Source organism: Emys orbicularis, chromosome 3 (assembly GCF_028017835.1).
Source record: "Emys orbicularis isolate rEmyOrb1 chromosome 3, rEmyOrb1.hap1, whole genome shotgun sequence".
In the NCBI taxonomy this organism is placed as follows: Eukaryota; Metazoa; Chordata; order Testudines; family Emydidae; genus Emys; species Emys orbicularis.
This window is the reverse complement of record NC_088685.1, coordinates 142,736,990-142,757,004: the sequence shown is the minus strand read 5'-3', so window position 1 is coordinate 142,757,004 and position 20,015 is coordinate 142,736,990. Positions and strand designations below refer to the sequence as shown.

Below are 20,015 nucleotides of genomic sequence, written 5' to 3'. Positions count from 1 at the left end.
GTTCCCTGCTGAGTGCACCAAGAAAAAGGTCGCACAAGACCATTCAAGGCCACTCCAGGTCTTGGGGTGACTCTTCCACCTCTCCCAGGAAAAATGAGCATGGAGCTGGTGCTGGCATGCAGGATGGCGCGGGTACCTCTAACCTTTCCACAGTACCTAGTAGGGAGGTTAGAAGCCCTGTACCGTTGACTCCCCTGTACCGTAGATGTCAATTCTATCTTTTGGTCATCTGTTAAGTCTGGTACTGACAAGGGAGATGCTGGGGTACCAATTGTTTCCACATCAGCAGCGTATTAAGCAGGTATAGACTTCCTCTGCCTTTCGGTCCTGACCTTTCTTCTGGTGCAGGACATTGCCAGGGCTGTGTCAACTATAGCCCCTTCAATTGAATGAGCCAGCGAACACTCGGGTCTGTTTGCACTCCACCCCAATGTTCCCCTTCCACAGGTTGTGGAAATAGGGCTCGTTCTGGAATCAGAATGGGGGACCTTGGTTCCAGGAATCTCCTCGGCACTGCTGCATTCGGCACCACAAATGTTTTCATGGTGGCTTTTACAGTCCTTGACATCAGTACCATCAGATACTCTAGTACCACTGTTCCCTTTGGGACCTACACTGCTTCCCACATCAGCATGTTCCATACTGACAGTACAGGATCCATCAGCAGTGCCTCCTCGATCCTCGTTCTGGGTGATGGATGAGTCTGACTGCATACTCACTCCTTCTGGTCTTGCTCCACTCTTACCTCAGGATCCCTAGGCTTCTCTATGTCTGAATCGGGGTCATCATCCTCCCACTCTCCATTACCCAACCAGCATCAAGGGCTGTCCATGGACAGTTCCGGTTACCGGGACTGGCGTGCATCTCATGGTCAGGACGGCGGTCCCTGGCCCAGCACCTACTGGCCTCCAGTGCTTTATCCATGTCAGTGGCCTCCATTGAATCCATGGGATGCTCCTTGGTTGCAGAGGTCTGCTGTTTGTGTTGCTCAAAGGCGAGATTGCCAGCCAGTCCTGCGGTGGTGTCCGTCAATCTGCCGCAGGCCCAGTCACTGGTGGTCCTTCTCCGTGTGGAGCCTCCAGAGTCATCCCATCTGGGTCTGTCAGCCCTGGAGCAGAATCCAGCTTTGGCTAAGTTAAGAGCCTTGTCTTTGTCTCTGGACGATGCTGTGCTGCCTGGCTTCTCCACCCCTACTGGAGGATTTTAAGAAGTACTAAGACCTTTTGCAAAGTGCTATTTCCCTCGGTATCCAAACGGAGATATTGCAGGAAAACATCCATGAACTGGTGAACATTTTACAGCCAGCTGCCCCTGGGAAAATTGCCCTCCCTATCTATGATGCGCTCCTTGAACCGACTAAGGCCCCTGGAGCATGCCAGCTTTGGTACCCATGATGAAAGCGCTGTTTCATCCCCGTGTAGCAATTTGAGTGGTTTTACTCCCATCCGACCCCAAATTCCCTAGTTGTAACTGCAATGAACGAGAGAGCCTGGCGGGGCAGGTTTAAGTCCACCTCCAAAGATAGGGACTCCTAAACAATTAGATCTAATGGGCAGGAAGATCTACCTTGCAGATGCATATTGCTAACCAGCAAGCCTTGTTGCCCAAGTATGGCTTTGTTAACTGGATAGCTATGTCAAAGTTCAGACCAGCAGCCCAAGGCCTCGTGCATAGGAGCTAAGACATCCTTGTAGTCCATGCTCTGCATTATGGACAGTTCGGCCAGGGAGACAGCCTCTGCGGTCACCATGAGGAGGGCTTCCTGGCTTCAGAATTAGGGTGTTGTCCCCAGTGTCCGGCAAGCCATTGAAGATTTGCCCTTCAATGGCCAAACGCTGTTCTCGGACAAAACTGACAAGATGTTGCATTCCTACAAGGACTCTATATCTACCCGGCGGTCCTTGGTGGTGTACACGCCAGCAGTGAAGAGGCTGCACTACAGCAGCCAGCAGCAGTACCATCTGCAGCGCATGTTTGGCCAGCCATTTCCTCTGGTCAAGGCAGAGCAATAGATCCCACAGGAGAAAGCAGTTGGGCTTGGGGTTTGAGCAGTTCACATGCCCTCCCCTGTCTCCTTCCAAGTGCCCATTTTGATTCCTCAGTCCAGTTGTTGCTTCTCCTTCCTCATCTTCATCCAGTTCCTCTCCACATATCCTCACCACCCTCCCCTCCCCATCCCTCTTTAGTACCCCTGTCACAAGATAATGCTCCTCAAGCAGGTCCACGCTCTGTTGGTTTTGGGAATGGGGGAGGAGGTTCTACCTGAACACTGGGGTCATGGCTTCTACTCCCAGTACTTCCTGGTACCCCTCCCTTGGATTTGGGAAAGACCTATCCTCGACCTTCGTGGCCTCAACAAATATATCCAGTACATAACAATACCACCACAGTGTGTTATGTAAATAAACAAGGGGAAACACAAACAAGGTTGCTCTGCCTGGAGGCAATCAGTGACAGTTCTACATTGAGGAGAACATTACTCTGATAGCCATTCACTTGCCTGGGATTAGAATCATTTTGTGAACCATCTCAGCAGGTATTTTTCCCTAAGTCACAAATGGTCCCTGAAAATAAGGGTCCTCCAGGTCACAGTTTTGGGCATCCTGACGATCAACCTGTTCACTACAGAAGACAACAGGAAATGTCATCTGTTCTGCTCTCAAGGGGAGCTCAGTCCAGGCCCCCGTCAGACGCATTCCACCGCAGTTGGCAGTCAACTCTCCTGTACACCTTTCCCCCAATCCTGATCATCCCTCAGGTCATCCTCAAACTTAAGGCAGATCAGGACAAACTTATTCTTGTTGCCCCGGCGTGGCTAAGATGGTGCTGGTTCTCTAACCTTCTCACTCTCTGTTCAGCCTCCCTTATCGCTTCATTTAGATCTTGAGGTGCTTAGTCACAATCACAGTGGCACTTTGCATCCCATTCTCAGCTCCCAGCATCCCATGGCATGGCTGCTTCATGGCTGAATGAAGAGGAAGAGCAGTGTTCGGCGTCTGTCCAGCAAGTCCTGCTCAACAGTAGAAAGTCCTCTAACAGAATGGCCTACTCAGCTAAATGAAAGCTGTTTTCAGTGTGGTCATTAGCCAGTGGAATTCAACCGACACTGGCTTCTATCCAGGACATCTTGGAGTATCTGCTACATCTTCAGACGTTGGTGCTTGCACTTAGTTCATTGGAAATGCATCTGGCAGTGATATTGTCATTTCATCCCTCTGTTCAGGGAAGATTAGTCTTCTCTGATGCCATGGTAACAAGGTTCTTAAAAGGACTTCTTTGTCTACATCTCCTGGTCAAACAGCCGTTTCCCCAGTGGAACCTAAACACAGTCCTGGCAGCTCTGATGGGTCCTCCACTTGAACCGCTAGCATCTTGCCCCTTTTCACTGTAGTGCCAGAAAACTGCTTTCCTGGTAGCGATAACATCTGCAAAGGAGTGTGTGTGAGCTGAAGGATCTAAGGACAGAGCTTCCTTATAAACAGTTCTCCAAAAACAAGGTGACTTTATGACCACATCCAAAATTTGTGTCTAAAGTTGTCTTAGTTTCATTTGAACCAGGAGCTATATTTGTTTTTTCCTAAGCTGCATTCATCTCCAGTTGAGCATTGTCTCCATATCTTAGATATCAGGCCTTTTATCTGGACAGAACTAAACAGTTTCATGTTTTGCCTTTATTGTTTGTCTTGTATGCAGGCCTCATAGAATCATAGAATATCAGGGTTGGAAGGAGGTCATCTAATCCAACCCCCTGTTCAAAGCAGGATCAATCCCCAGACAGATTTTTGCCCCAGATCCCTAAATGGCCCCCTCAAGGATTGAACTCACAACTCTGGGTTTAGCAGGCCAATGCTCAAACCACTGATCTATCCCTCCCCCATGAATGGTCAAACTGTCTATTTGCAGATGATCTCCAAATGGATAACATCCTGCATCAAAACGGCATATGAAATAGCCTCAGCTATGCCCCCCCTCACTGGGTGCGAGCTCGTTTTACAAGGGCACAAGCAACATGCATATCATTTCTCAGTGTATTCTTTTCTGTATTGGACATTTGAAGGACTGCTATGTGGTTGTCGATACTACATTAATGAACCATTACACTCTAACCTCATCTTCCAGGGTGGATGCAGGCTTTGGTAGAGCGATCCTGCAGTCCTTGTTTATGTAGACTCAGAGCCTTGCCTCCTGGGGGTGGGTACGGTTTGTGAGTCACCTAAGTGGAAAACACAGCTGCAACAACTCGAAGAAGAAACGGTTGCTTATGGTAACTGTGGTTCTTTGAGATGTGATTCTGATGTGTATTCCACAACCCACCCTGTGTCCCCTCTGCATTGGACACCCCTCTTGTGTTCGGTGCAAAGGAACTGAGGGAGGGCTGCCTCATGTAGCCAGTGGAGGAGCTATGGCCACAAGTCACAAGCGCCACCCCTCTATAGGTACTGGGAGGCAAATTTCTCCTACTCAGGTTTGCTGGGCGCACACGCATCGAAATGGAATACACAGCTGCATTGTATCTCAAAGAACCACAGTTACAGTAAGTAACCGTTTCTTTCTCCTTTCCAGCTGCTAAGAGGGTAAAGCTTTACATTTCAGACAGTTGTTAGAAGATCCAAAAGATGGAGCCTCCTTTTCCAGCAGCTGGTAGTTTGAGTAGGGGTTGGACTTCTCATTGTGTTGTCACTGAAGCTTCCTACCCTTATTTCTATACCTGCATATGGCTACTAGGTGTCCGTGAATTTTCTCAAGCTCTGTTCTGTTTTAATTACTATATATTTAAGGTCCTGGATGAAGTTCTGAAATTACTATAAAAGTCAGTTTCAAATGGCATAGTCCCCGACATCACCTCACCCCCCTCAAAACAGCCACATTTCTAAGACTAATCAATATTGAACTGGATTTTTTTTTTTTTGGACTTTTCAAGACCCTGTAGATCCGTAGTTCTCAACCAGCATCCCAATCAGCACACATCTGCACCTCTGTGACATCCACAGGGCCATACAGGTAGTATATATATTGTGTGGATATGGCCCACATAACACAGAAAGAGCTGCACATGCAGCCCTCAATGGTAAATAGGTTGAGAACCACTGTTCTACATTATACATTCTTTTGAGCAGGCACTGTCTTCCTTGTAACACAATTTGGCCCTGATCCTAATTTGTTCCTCTGTTCAAAAATGAGTGCTATCAATAAAATCCCACAGAGAAGAGAAAGGTGATAGGCTGCAAGTTTAAATTGAAGACCACAAGTAATGCCAGAGAGAAAATCCCAATCTGGAATCCATGCAGCATTTGAGTCATTAAAACCAACATCAGCAAAAAAAAAAAATTATGCCTATTAAAAAGTGAGAGAGATGGATAAGACATTGGCAACCATAAAATGGTGAAAAGATTCCAGACCTTACCGTTCTAGCGGCAATGATTGAGAGAGATGTTAGTCCTACCAATGCAGAGAAGATATGTGCTAAAATATTCCAAGACACTGGGAACCTTTTTTTAAAGTGTTTTTTAATTTAAAAATCCATTTTATGGTAAGTAACACATAAAATCTTTAATCCTACACTTTCCAAATTTGTCAGAAATTCTTCTTATACCTGATATTAAGCATACCAATTTCTAATAAATTAGTTACTCCAGTCAAAAGTTAGAGAGGATAGAAAACAGAACTTAGAATTGCGGGGTAGGGGGGGCGGGAAGCTAGCCTCTCCTTAACTGTGGAACCTTCACTGGTGGTGTCATACTGAGTATGTTTGATTTAATAAAAATACCGTGCCTTCCCTTGATTGTTCCTCCCTATTTCTTTGTACCTTAGCAGATTTTTTTTTTCAATCTTGAAACCTGGAACCAGTGTAGTAAATTGAGGTATTACTTAACATATACTGTGTCAGTATGTATTGTGAAATTTCCTCTGTTACTCGAAGAGAAACATTAGTAACAGATTTATAAGTGACTGTTTCTTTTTGTGAATCTGGGTTTAATGCTAACATTTTGTGCAAGGTAGTGGAAGCAGTTGTGAGGTAAACATGATGAGTAATCTGGACCTGAAAGCAGAACAGATTATGTCATTAAAACAAGCTCTTAATTTAAAGATCTATTTAATTAGATTGGAAGCAAGAGAAATTCCACACTCTTAATTACATTCAGGAAATATCATTAAATTGTCTGAGAAAGTCGTCTTTGGAGAATCCTGAATCCTTAGTTTAAGTATCTCTACCTCTGAAGAATCTGTTGAAGGTTAATTCTTGGTCACATATTTAAATAATAAAAATAAAGCCTTTTCATGATTAACTCTGGCCTGGAAGCCTTACATGCTTATCTCTTTTGGGTCAGAGGAAATATGAAAGTACATTGGAGATTTTAAATTGGAACATTGAAGGCAATCAGCAACTTGTCTAAGCCTTGTTGTATGTAGATGTTCTGGGCAACTGGCTAAGGTAATGCTTAGTTATCTGGTGTAACAGATACTCATTGTTAATTATACAAAACTACAGTACACTCAAGTTTAAAGGCACAATAATAACCATATGTATCAAATCGCTTGAACCATTACATGATGACTTCACAATGTAAGATTACCAGACTGTGAAAAGCGTAATTTTATAAGTCTGTATCAGATATGTGTGTTTGCTCAGAGTATACTGCACAAGTAAATAGAAAATCCAAAGTGTAAAAAAATGTAAATTTCCCAGTTTTAAAGAAACGTCAAAATGCCTACAACACCACTGAAAACAAAAATTTTAAAGATTTTTTTCATAACACTTTATTTTCTGCAGGATCTACATTTCCTTTTAATAAATAATTGTGGCATAGTGAATGGCTTGGAAGAAATCAATAATGGAATACTGTATATTGAGCTTTTCACCTTTACTTAGTTTATACCATAGCCATGAGACAGATGTTTTTTGGTTGTCAGTTGGATTTTTGTTTTCTGTAAGACATTAATGTATTAAGAACAGGCATAGTCTCCAATCTCTAAATATCTATCAAATAACTTACCTCAGATTTTTATTACACAACTCAGTTAATATAACAGGTCCAAGTCACATATATGATAGTAAAAACCTAGTCAACAGTGTCCTGCTTTTTAAAATGTTATACGTTTGTGAATTATAGAAATACATTATTCACCTACATATATTTGTAATATTGTAGCTAAAAATACTTGAGTTTAGCATTTTGATTTCTTCTTTAACAGTTGATGTTACTACTAATACAAAAACAGCAGTCTGGGGAAAATGTATATTGCCATATAGCCCAGAACAATGGCAACTGCAGTACAGAAAATGACATTTGAATGACATTCTGATAACCAGCACTAACCATCTGGTTATGCTGACCCTTTCCAATCAGAAGCTGGAAATTAAAAATGGCCTCTTCCCTCTGTTTTTTTGCAAATGCTACTTAACTCCAGAAAGGTGATTTCCCACCTGTCCCAATGTTCTCCTAAATTCACCATGTGGTTTTGCTCAGTGAATGATGTCCCCCATTCTGCACTTTGGGAGGCAAGTATATGGCTAAATGTATGTGTGTTCTCTTGCAGCAATGGACACAAATGCCACTTGTTAGTGTTTGAGGTTTCCTTTTTAGTTTCAAAATCGATGTTCCGTGAGTACACCAAGTGCTGGTGAGCTAATATCATTCAGGGAGGTGGATACAACTTAATTTAACAAACATCCATCCATTTTAGTACACAAAATATTTGGGACAATCATATTTGTCAGACAACCAAACTTGATACACACATTGCCCTTGGAATAATCACTTTAAAATTGTTTTTCTAGCATAGTAAATGATACGGAGGGGAAATTGGTTCCCTGGTCTTAAACATTTTTATTAAGCTTCTTTTTAAAGTAATGCTTTTATGGTGTATTGTTGTGAATAGCTTAATGGGTTAATACTCTAGCCTGTTGATGCTGAAGGTTTAAGTTCATCTGTATTTGGCACAAATATAAGGATTTTAGTCCATGTTGTTTCCACATTATTTATCCATGTTACAAAACCATCTCTCTGCTAGCAATCCTTGGGGAACACCTGGTACAACAGAATATACTTCTAGTCCAGCTGAAATAGTGTGGTAGTTTTACATTTCATTAAGGGCTTGTAAATGCTTGGAAATGTTGTAAATCTAAACTATGGAGGTTTCTAGTGACAGAATTCTAGAAAATATAATTCAGGACCATGAAACAAAGAAGATCTGGTATCCAGCCTGTCTAAGAGAAAATAAATCTCACAAACATACTCAGTTACTTTTGATAAACGTAGTCAGAACATGTCAACTGTACCTATGTTAGTATGAAAAAGATTGTCTGTAGCTTCTTCTCTTTTCATCTGTAGCTTTCCTATTATCTCCTTGCATTAATTTTAATCTTTTTAATATTTCAGTCACGTAGTGTGGACAAGCAACACGCTGTAGTTAACTATGATGCCTCTACAGATGAACACTTGGTGAAGGATTTGGGCAGCCTAAATGGGGTAAGTTAACAAATCCAAGATGGCTTCCTCAGACATGTAGGATATATCTTTTTTTTTTCTTTGAAAACAAACAGATAATTAACAAATAATCATGAAGTTCTTGTAATGCAAATGGGGAGAACAGCTAAAGAAAATGTTTTTATTCCCTGCTACTATGGAACATTTAAAAGTCAAATGTTACAGTAATACGAGAGCATGATTGTGTTAAATTAAAGTTGAAGTAGAGAAACTTCGGAAGAATAAAAATGAACATGGTGTAAGTATTTGTACAGCATATATCGCAGTGGGTTCCTGGTCCATGACTAGGGCTCTTAGGCACTATGTTAATACAAATAATAAAAGTACTTCTGTAGCATTTCAGAAATACAGAAGCAACAAATCTCTAGTTGAATAGGTCCGTATATAAGCACACTAATAAGGTGGTATCACACTCTCTAAAATTTTAGTGCTGGGGAAAGCATACTTACTGTAGGAAATCGTGTTTAGCCTGTTAATAGTGCATTGGAATCCTTTTTCCTCTTTTTTTCTGGGAAAAAAGCATATGTTATACATGTATGTGAAAAAGTTATCCAATAGTTGATTTCATATAAAATTATTTTCCCATAGTTTTTGTAATTTGTCTTTGCTATTTTATATCTTCTTTTTTCATTGTAATTTATCTGTGAATATCATGTAATAAATGTCAAGTTAGTGGATAGAAAATCTATAATATAGTAAAGAGGCAATAAAGTTCTCAAGAGCAGAACTGTTCATAAAAAGCTTCATATGATCTTTTACGTTTTAAGGCACTTCTAGGGATTGCATTTGCAACCTGCTGGGTAAGCTTTCACCTTTTTGTAAGTGTGTTAAATATATTAGTGTACGTCATAGTAGTTTATTTTAAAGTTTAGCGACTGTCATATTTTAGTAGTCCTTTTAGACATTACCATATTAACTTTATATAGACTGTAGTCGTGACTGAATTAAAGAATGTGGAGTATAAAACCTGTTTATATTACAGTAGAACCTCAGTTACATACGTCTCGGGAATGGAGATTGTTCATAACTCTGAAATGTTCGTAACTCTGAACAAAACGTTATGGTTCTTTCAGAAGTTTACAACTGAACATTGACTTAATACAGCTTTGAAACTTTACTATGCAGAAGAAAAATGCTTCTTTTAACTATCTTAATTTAAATGAAACAAGCACAGAAACAGTTACCTTTCCTTGTCAAATCTTTTTAAAACTTTTCCTTTTTTTTCAGTAGTTTACGTTTAACACAATACTATATTGTATTTGCTTTTCTTTTTTATGTCTCTGCTATACCTGATTATGTACTTCCAGTTCCAAATGAGGTGTGTGGTTGACTGGTCAGTTCGTAACTCAGGTGTTCGCAACTCTGAGGTTCTACTGTATATTTAAAAAAACGTGTTCAGCTGTGACTCCTGGGACTGTACTTAGTGAAAATGCCATCTCTTCACTGCACTTCAATTCCTGTAATATTTGACAAGCTAAATCAGTATTGCCCATGTGTTTACTGATAGTCTTTGGTTCGATTTTTTTGTTTTAATCTCCCCAGCATCATGCCTCAGACATTCTGTGATAGCTCACCCAACATGCAAAGGATACATATCAAAGGATTCCTTATTTTCCCAAAGTTAGGGTAGAGAATATTAGGTCATATGAATGTAGTCCTTACATTTTTACCCATCTCTTCCTTCTGAACCTCGCCCGTTTTCTGCTAAACCTGATGCCCGCAGCTCATAATTTTCGCTGACATCACAATGTCATGCATCAGCCAAACAACAAAAGTTGCTGGGCAGCGTATACAGTAACTTCACACCTTTCACAGAACTAAAAAATTGAACATTGCCTTGGTATACACATCACAACCTAATTTCATTTATGTGGTAACAAAATGATCCCAGCTAGTAACATACTGGATGCTTTAAAACGGTCAATTTCCTAAAGCTGAAAACAAGTATGAGCGAAATAGAATGGGAGGAGAAATTTAAGACCAATTTGAACAATTTCAGATCCTTGCTTATGTTTAGGGCATTTTGTCTTTTTATTTTATTTTATTTTAAAAAGGGGATAATTCCTTGCTTGGCTCCCCTTTTTAGTCGGCCCAGATGGCATAGCTCAACCAACTTCTGTGCAGTTTTTTATTCTATTTTAAATGACAGTCTTTGTAGTCTACTGTAGAGAGGTCATGCTGAGGTGTGAGGAAAGTTAAGGAGGGATTTGCCAAACCCAATGGTGTCCATGCAAGCCCAAATGGGTGGGTAACAGAATGGATAAGAGGCTGCCACCTCTGTTCTGGTAGTGGAGCCTGAGGTGTTTGTGGGACTTCTGCTCTCATGAGCCTTCATTGGTCTCTTTACCATGAGAATTACTGTGTTCGTATGAATACAGAGAATTGTTGCTTTGGTTCCAGACATGCAAAAACAGCCCTGTTCAGTAAACTTAACACACACAGCGTAGGCTGTGCTGGGGGTCACCCCATTTGCCCTGTCCTCTTCCTTCTTCGAATACTTGGCCAGTAACTCTACTGTGATCTCCGTAGTTTGACAGTGACACCATGGTCAGCAAGGCATTTAGACATCCAATCATAAAAAAAGTTTCCCAAATTAGTTCAGCTGAGACTCAATTTTATTGTCAGACAAATATTCATTAGTTCATTGTACTTCACTAGTGTGATGGCTTCTTTTGTGCCATGCTCCAAAAATAGTTTAACAGTGATCACAAAGAAGCAGGTGCTGGTGAGAAACCACTTGCAAGAGACTTGCATAGGTAAGGGGCTTCTGAAAATATTGACCTTGAACTAGCAGAGTGCAAAAACTTGACCAGAAGGGTCACTTGAGTGGTGGTGGCTTGAGCACTGTTAGATGGTAATGGGCGCTGTTAGAGCAGCACTTGCTGTCTATATTGGATATGTCCACATGTGGTCAGACTGTTACTACTCCATCCTTAGAGGTTTTTAAGGCCCAGCTTGACAAAGCCCTGGCTGGGATGATTTAGTTGGTGTTGGTCCTGCTTTGAGCAGGGGGTTGGACTAGATGACCTCCTGAGGTCACTTCCAAACCTAATCTTCTATGATTCTACTCATTATGCCATAGGTGGCCAAACCGTGGCTCTTTTACAGTTAAAGTGCATCTCTCGGAGCCTCCCATGCCTCCCCCATTCTCCACCTACCAGACTCTTTGGGAGAGCTCGGGGCTTATGCCCTGCAGTGGAGTTGTGGGGTTCTAGGGGCTTCTGCCCAGCAGGGAGTGGGGGTCTTAGGGCATCAGCAAGAGAGGGGTTGAAACCCTGAGCACCGGCAGGTGTGCCCCAAGGGGGCTGGAGCCCCGAGACCCCACAATGCCACATTTCGGAAGCCCCTAGCCCCACCACCCCACCGCAGGGTTGAAGCCCCAAGCCCAGGCTCTCGAACTTCTGAAGATTGTAGTATGCGGCTTGAAGGGTCAGTAAGTTTGGCCATCCCTGCATTATGCAATAATCTGAGTTTATCTCCCTTCTGGAAATAATTTGTATTACTCGTTTGTGTAAATTAGGATATATTTTCGGTTACAACTTTGGCTGGTGAATCCCCACTATACAAGGGGTGCTGTTGTCTGGTACTACGATACACTTTGGTCTCTGGGATTAAGCCTTCTACTTACTGCAAAAAGTCTGTGCCAATGAGTGACCCTCATTCCAGATGCCTAAAGTGCCTCCTTGTGGGTCACATTTGAGTGCCACGTCTTCAGAGGATTGAAAAAGGACAAAAAGGGACTGAGGGATGAGACTGCATCACTTCCTCCTGGAAGCTGCTCTGCAACCACCTTCTGCACCTTCCCACTCAGGGCAGGTACCAAATACTTTCCCCTTGAATAGGAGTGCCTCTCCAGACATTGCACCAGAAAGTCATCAATTAACCCCTTTTCCAGTGCCAAGAAAGAAGCACAAAGCATTGGAATGGCATTCCTCGAAGGAGCCAACCTACTTTGGAAGGTCCAGCTCCCCAGTACCATCAACTAATAAACACTGAGGAGGTAAAATGTTACCTGGAAAGACGACCCACTTCTTCTCTTCAGGAGTTGTCGGCAGTAGTACCTGAGCCATTGGACCAACTCCCACTGCAGTGCCAACCTCTTTGATGCAACAATAGCAGCATCAAGGAAATATCTTGGTATTGATGATGCCAGAGGGGACACAGCAACACAGGACCAGCTCTGCATCTCAGTCTGAGAACCTCTGGTGGCGCTGGAGACACACCAGCTGGTACTGGTTCCTGCTTAGGCTGTGTCTACAGACTTACTTTTAAGAGAAATTCAGCCCTTGGTACCATGTGCCGCTACATCTTCAGACTGTCCAGCACTTCCTTGCTCAGTACAGTACAGGGTAAACCCAGCATGCTGTCCCTGGTACCAACATTTTCAGAGAGATGCCACCTCACCTTGACATCAACTGGTGCAGCTCCTCCATGGTCAGGGGATTCAGGGTCCTCCTCGGAGTCTGAGGTAAGTTTTGATGACCCTCACATCTGCAATAGAAGATGATACTCACCTTCATAATGAGGATTCCACTCCTGGTACCCATCAGATTTCCTGAGATCAGATCAGAGACTCAGATCCTTGGAGTGGTTGTGGCTGGGGTCCTGTGCCTTACCAACTGCCTTACTGGAACCAATTGGGCTTGCCTCCCATTACCAGATATCCTGATTCTTTATATAGATCCCCAACAGACATTGGGCTGGTTCCCAGGAGGAAACCAATGATGATGATGCCAGTACCAAGCAGGAACCTCAATTTGAGCCTCAGATTTTGGAATCTCAATCCACCTCAGTACAAGACGCTCATACTCAACTTTCTCTGCATGTCTCATCATCACCTGACAAGAATGTGGTGCTGAGGATTGTTCTCCTGTCCAGGACAACTACAGGGCCTCAGGGCCTACCAGGAGTTACTAACAAAAATAGCTACTCTCTTGGCATTCAGGTTTAAGTGGTTCAGGAGAGTTTCCATAGGCAGGTGGACATACTGTATTCGGTAGGATTTTTTTCAAGTGGATCTACCTATAAATGAAGGCACTGTGGAACCTACAAAATCTTTATGGCAAATGCCATCCTCTGCCTCCAACTACTAAGAGGACTAAGAGAAGGTACCTTGTCCCTTTGCAGGGCTTTGGACATTTTTACACCCACCCTTTGTCCTATTCCTTAGTTGTTTCAGCAGTGAATGAAAGAGCATGTCAGGGATGGCCTTTTATCCTAAAGGACAAAGGCACAAAGAGACTAGACCTTTTTGGTAGTTGGTCGTAGCTGCCCTACATTTTTGTATCTCTAAACAACAAGACTTACTGGCCAAATAGGACTTCTCCCTCTGTGACAATGGGTTCAACGGGGTTCTTAGACAGGTTGCCAGTGAATGCCTGGCAGAAATTCCAGTCCACCTTGGAATGTGGGAAACTGGTGTCTAGGACCTCTGATAGCTGTTTTAGATTGGGCAGATTTGGTAGACAGAGCCATGGCATCTGGAATAACTAAGCAGAGGTGTTCATGGCTTCAATCATCAGGTCTCCTGCAGGAGGTCCAGCAGATTATCCAGGATCTCCTCTTTGAAGATCCTTCCCTCTTCTCACAGAAGACGGATGAAAAGCACCTCAGTCTCAAAGATTTGAGGGCCATGCTGAAATCATTGGGAATTTACACTCCTTTCCCTAAAAGAAAACAGTTCCACCCTCAGTGTCTCCAGAGATACCTGCTCTTCTCACCTATGCAGCCTCATCACTTCAGGAAAAGTGTGGGGGAGGGGGACATACAGGATAACTCCACCTCCTCAGTTTTCTTCCATGATGCATTTTTCAACACAGTCTGGAAATTGCAAAGCAGCCTGTTTGATTCTCTTGTTGAGGTCAGAGTACTAGATCATTAAGGGCCAGTTTCTCTCTCCCCTGTTTTCTTCCCCAGTAGGTTATCCTACTTCCATGAGCTTAGGTCCATATGATCACAGATTGATGGGTTCTTAGTACTCTGGATCAGGGATAAACACTTCAGTTTATTTCCATCCCTCCCACCTGCCTTCCCTGTCTCTCTTCAACAAGCACTCTCACAAGGTTGTCCTCCTCCAGCAGGTCCAGTCTCTCCTCCGTTTGGGATCTATAGAGAAGGCCCCCCCCTCTCCGCTGAGAGAAATGTTTCTATTCATGTTACTTCCTTATCCCAAAGGCCTTAACCATATCTCCAACCCATCTAAACCAGTGAAATTTGCATAGGTAAAGCAAATAAGGATTCTCATGGTCACTCTAGCCTCCATAATCCCCTCCCTGGATTCTCATGGCTGGTACGTTACCCTCGGCTTTTCATGTGGCTATCCATCAAAGCCACAAGAGTTTCCTATGATTTCTAGTCAACAGCACCCATTATCAGTTTACAGTCTTGCCCGTTGAACTGTCTGCTGCTACCCAAGTATTTCCAAAATCCATGTCAATAGTGGCTGTATTCCTGGTAAAGGTGCTTTATAGCTTAGTTGTGTACATTTGCTTGTGGAGAATACCTGTGCTTAAAAATTTCCAATAAGAGTGCAGGTTCTTCTTCCAGTGATGTCCCTGTGGGTGCTCAACTGTAGGTGCGGCATGCCCCCTTAACCTGGGATCGAAGATCTTCATCAGCAGTGCCTGTCAGACTGCACGTGCTTACCTCCCCCCCCCCCCACTGTGAGTGGGACGTATATATAGTGCTGTGCAGTCTGACCACCCCACAGTTCCTTATCTACTGCCTTTTGTCAGGGACAGAATCTGCAGAATCTTAGTAGATAGTGCCTTACCTGTCAGTTTTAGGCCTGGTCTACACTAGGGGGATGGGATCGATCTAAGATACGCAACTTCAGCTACGAGAATAGCGTAGCTGAAGTCGACGTATCTTACTTTGCGTCCTCGCGGTGCGTGATTGACGGCCGCGGCTCCCCCGTCGACTTTGCTTCCGCCTCTCGCTGAGCTGGAGTTCAGCAGTCGACGGGAGAGCGATTGGGGATCGATTTATCGCATCTACACTACATGCAATCAATTGATCCCCGATAGATCGATCGCTACCCGTGATCCGGCGGGTAGTGTAGACGTACCCTTAGTGTAGTTATTACTACTTCTCCTCCTTCTCCTTTTCTCTTTAAAAGAAGTACTTTTTTGTTTTCGCTTTACTTTTATAGTTACTGCATAGATGAAGTTCTTAGAGTGCTTGATCATGTCAATTCCATGTTAGGTGTGGGCGTGCCATATGCACCGCTGCCAGAGATTTTTCCCCTAGTGGTATCTATAGAGTCAGCTCTGGCACCCTCTGGAGTGCCGACTCATGCGCCGGTACATGAGGCGCCGCCGGCCCTGCACCGTCTCAGTTCCTTCTTACTGCCCATGATGGTTGCTGGAACAGCGCTTTTGCTTCAGCAAACCTCTAATGATTTCTTCTGATTCCTGTTGTAAACAGTTGTTAGTAGTTTTTGTTACAGTTAAGTATTGTATAGTTTCTCACTATTAGTTAGTCCCCTTACGGGACATTGTTCCCGGGATGGGGCATGCCCCGGGCTTCAAACCATGTGCGGTGTGTGCTGAGCCCATGCCGGTCAGCGACCCTCACTCCAGCTGCTTTAACTGTTTCGGGGAAGCCCACGTTCATGGTAAGTGCACGATTTGCAGGGGCTTCTGCTGCGAACCCAAAAGGAAAGGGACATTAGAGTTAAAGCTATCCTGATGGAAGCTGCGCTGAGATCGATATCCGACCCAAGTCGGCCAGACTCGGCACTGAACATGTCCGCCTCAGTGCTCTTCCAGCACTGTGTCCTCCTCAGCACCATTCAACATCCCCCGCACCAAGGAATAGATAAAAGAAGCGCACCAAGATAGGGTGCTCCCTGGTGCCCGCGGGGAATACGAAAGACTTAGAAAGAGAGTTGTGACCCGCATCAGGCCTCTCTGTCCTGCAGAGGTGTGCAACCTCACCAGCCCAGTCCGGGACCCGCCCAGTGCACTCGTCAAAGATGTACCACATCTTAGGGCTCAGTCCATGCCTGAGGCCTTCCAGACAGCTAAGGACCTCATGGCTTTGCTGGTCCTGCCTACACCCCGTAATCGGCAGTCGGTTACCGAGCCAGCTAAGATAGTTGTCTCGTGGGGCAAACCTGCTTTAGTGTCCCCACAGTGTTCCCCTACATGGCGCCGGCTACCATATCTGAGTGCGTCCCGAACCTCAAGATAGCATTTCCCAGCTGGCTAGCAATGGTCACTGTCCCCCAGGAGCCGATCACCTGAGCCCCAGCACCATGCTTCCAACTCTAGACGTTGGTTGCCGGAACCCAGTTATTGGTCCCCGGAGTGGCACCAATCTCCTGAGCAGAGACGACGCTCGCCAGAGTCTCGACGATGATCCCCGGACTCCTGGCACCGATCACCAGTCTCCCATAGCCAGTCCCCGGAGCATCACTCCCCAGCAGCCTATCATAGCCATTAGAAGCATGCCTCGGGTACGCTCCCATAGTCTTCCTACAAGGAATCCTCATTGGATTCCGAGACCGCGCCCCTGCAAAAGAGGCACCATCACCGGCATACCAACCGGATGTGGGCACCGTTCCGCCCATGGGCCTGTGGCCCCTGAGTCAGTGGCCAGTCCAGTGGCAATGCTGGAATCCATGGGGGTTCTCTGCGGTCCTGAGACATTTCTCCCATCCAACTTCGGTGGAGGTGTCTGAGAGGTGTGCCATGATCCCTCCCCCCCCACCCCCGCCTGGCGCTTCCAAGGCTCACGGGGTCCCCTTTGAACCATTAGGTTCATGTTCATTGCTGCTTCTCTTATGGAAGGTTTTCTTCCTGGTCGTAATCACTTCGGCCCGCAGACTCTCTGAAATTACAGCACTCGCTTCCAAACCACCCTATATGGTATTCTGTACAAAGACAAGTCCAACTGCAGCCCCACCCTGCCTTCTTGCTGAAAGTGGTGTTGCAGTTCCACAATAATCAGGATATATTCCTGCCTGTATTCTTCCCAAAGCCTCATAAATCCAGCAAGGAATGCAGGCTACATACCCTGGAAGCTAGATGGGCGTTGGCCTTCTACTTCGAGAGGACCAAGCCTTTTCGCAGTAGCAGACAAGATGAAAGGCTGGCCGGTTTCCTCCCAGAGGATCTCCTCGTGGATAACCACCTGCATCAGGTTCTGCTGTGAGCAAGAAGGGATGTCACTGCCAGCTGTCGTGACCACCCTTTCCAACAGAGCTCAAGCTTTGTCAGCAGCCTTCCTTGTGCAGGTACTAATACAGGACATCTGCAGAGCCGTGACCTGGTCTTCAGTCCACACCTTCGCGTCCCATTACGCCGTTACCCAGCAAACCAAGGATGATGTAAGCTCTGGTAGAGCAGTGTTGCAAGCCGCAAGACTGTGAACACTGAGCCCACCTCCAGGGATACTGCTTGTGAGTCACCTAATATGGAATCAGCAGGAGCAAGCACTCAAAGAAGAAAAAATGGTTACCTACCTTTCATAACTGTTGTTCAGGATGTTTTGCACATGTCCATTCCATGACCCACCTTCCTACCCCACTGTTGGAGTTGATGGCAAGAAGGAACTGAGATCGTGCAGGGCCAGCAGTGCCTTATATACCGGCGCATGAGCACAGCACTCCAGAGGATGCCAGAGCTGATCCTACGGATACCACTAGAGGAAAAATCTCCAGCAGTGTTGTATGCTGTGCACGCACACCTAACATGGAATGGTCATGAGCAACACATCTCGAAGAACACCAGTTACGAAAGGTAGGTAAACATTTTTTCTTGCCACCAGGACTGGCAAAAACAGATATTTTTGTGTTCATTTCTCATGAAAGACACTTAAGTACCATGCTGACATGCAATCTTATGAAAAACTAGACAGAGAAATGGCTTCTTTGCTTAATTCTGGCAGCCAGAAAAGGTTCCACTAACATTTTGGGGAAGGAGTTTCATTTCTGTATTCTCAGGAAAAGTGCAAGTTTCATCCAAAATTAGATTTAAGTGGACAAAACAAATATTTGAAGATTCAAATTCCAGGCATACATTAATAGTTCAAGAATTTTGTGGGTGGTTTTTTTTTGGGAGGTGGGGGCTCCCAACCTCCAAGATGGCTTACATCCATTTAAGTTGTGCCATCCCATTACAAAATCATGTAATTATAGATGCCTCCAGTTTAGAATATGGTGGTCACCTAAGCCATCTTTGAATATAAGGCCTCTGGACATCAGAAGAAATTAGTTTTCATATGGACATTATCAATTAAACAATTCTCCTGGCACTGAAAGCCTTTCTTTCTAAGGGTATGTCTACACTACGAGAGTAGTTCGATTTTACTTAAATCGAATATGTGGAATCGATATTACAAAGTCAAACGTGTGTGTCCACACTAAGGACAGTAATTCGACTTTGTGAGTCCACACTAACGGGGCAAGCGTCGACATTGGAAGCGGTGCACTGTGGGCAGCTATCCCACAGTTCCCACAGTCCCCGCTGCCCATTGGAATTCTGGGTCGAGCCCCCAATGCCTTCTGGGGAAAAAAATGTGTCGAGGGTGGTTTTGGGTAACTATCGTCATCCAACCGTCACCACCGCCCTCCCTCCCTGAAAGCGCCGGCGGGAAATCAGTTTGCGCACTTTTCTGGTCAGTGACAGCCCGAACGCCACAGCACTGCGAGCATGGAGCCCGCTGCGACCATCGCTGCAGTTATGGCCGTTGTCAACACCTCGCAGCTTATCATCCACCTTTCCCAGAGGCAGATGCTGAGAAATCGGGCGAGGAGGCTACGGCAGCGCGGTGAGGACCTGAAGTCTGAGAGTGGCACAGACCTGTCACAAAGCACGGGACCCCGCGCCAAGGACATCATGGTGGCAATGGGTCATGTTGATGTTGTGGAACGGCGATTCTGGGCCCGGGAAACAAGCACGGACTGGTGGGACCGCATAGTGCTGCAGGTCTGGGATGAATCACAGTGGCTGCGAAACTTTCGCATGCGTAAGGGAACTTTCCTTGAACTTTGTGAGTCGCTGTCCCCTGCCCTGAAGCGCAAGGACACCCGGATGCGAGCAGCCCTGACTGTCCAGAAGCGAGTGGCCATAGCCCTCTGGAAGCTTGCAACGCCGGACAGCTACCGGTCAGTCGCGAACCACTTTGGCGTGGGCAAATCTACCGTGGGGGTTGTTGTGATGCAAGTAGCCAACGCAATCGTTGAGCTACTGCTCTCAAAGGTAGTGACCCTGGGAAACGTGCAGGTCATCATAGATGGCTTCGCCGTGATGGGATTCCCAAACTGCAGTGGGGCTATAGATGGAACTCACATCCCTATCCTGGGACCGGACCACCAGGCCAGCCAGTACATTAACCGAAAGGGCTACTTTTCAATGGTGCTGCAAGCACTGGTGGACCATAGGGGGCGTTTTACAAACATCAACGTCGGATGGCCGGGCAAGGTTCATGACGCTCGTGTTTTCAGGAACTCAGGTCTGTTTAGACGGCTGCAGGAAGGTATTTACTTCCCGGACCACAAAATTACTCTTGGGGATGTGGAGA

The 20,015-nt window shown here is 45.0% G+C and overlaps 1 protein-coding gene across 1 annotated transcript in view; it reads left to right on the top strand.

The window, feature by feature from the left end:
* Positions 1 to 20,015, top strand: part of CEP170 (centrosomal protein 170) — a 195,426-nt gene that overhangs the window by 61,372 nt on the left and 114,039 nt on the right. The window contains exon 3 of the mRNA XM_065401011.1: positions 8,382 to 8,471. Coding sequence (XP_065257083.1) covers positions 8,382 to 8,471 — 90 coding nt within the window. The remainder of the gene's footprint in view (positions 1 to 8,381; positions 8,472 to 20,015) is intronic.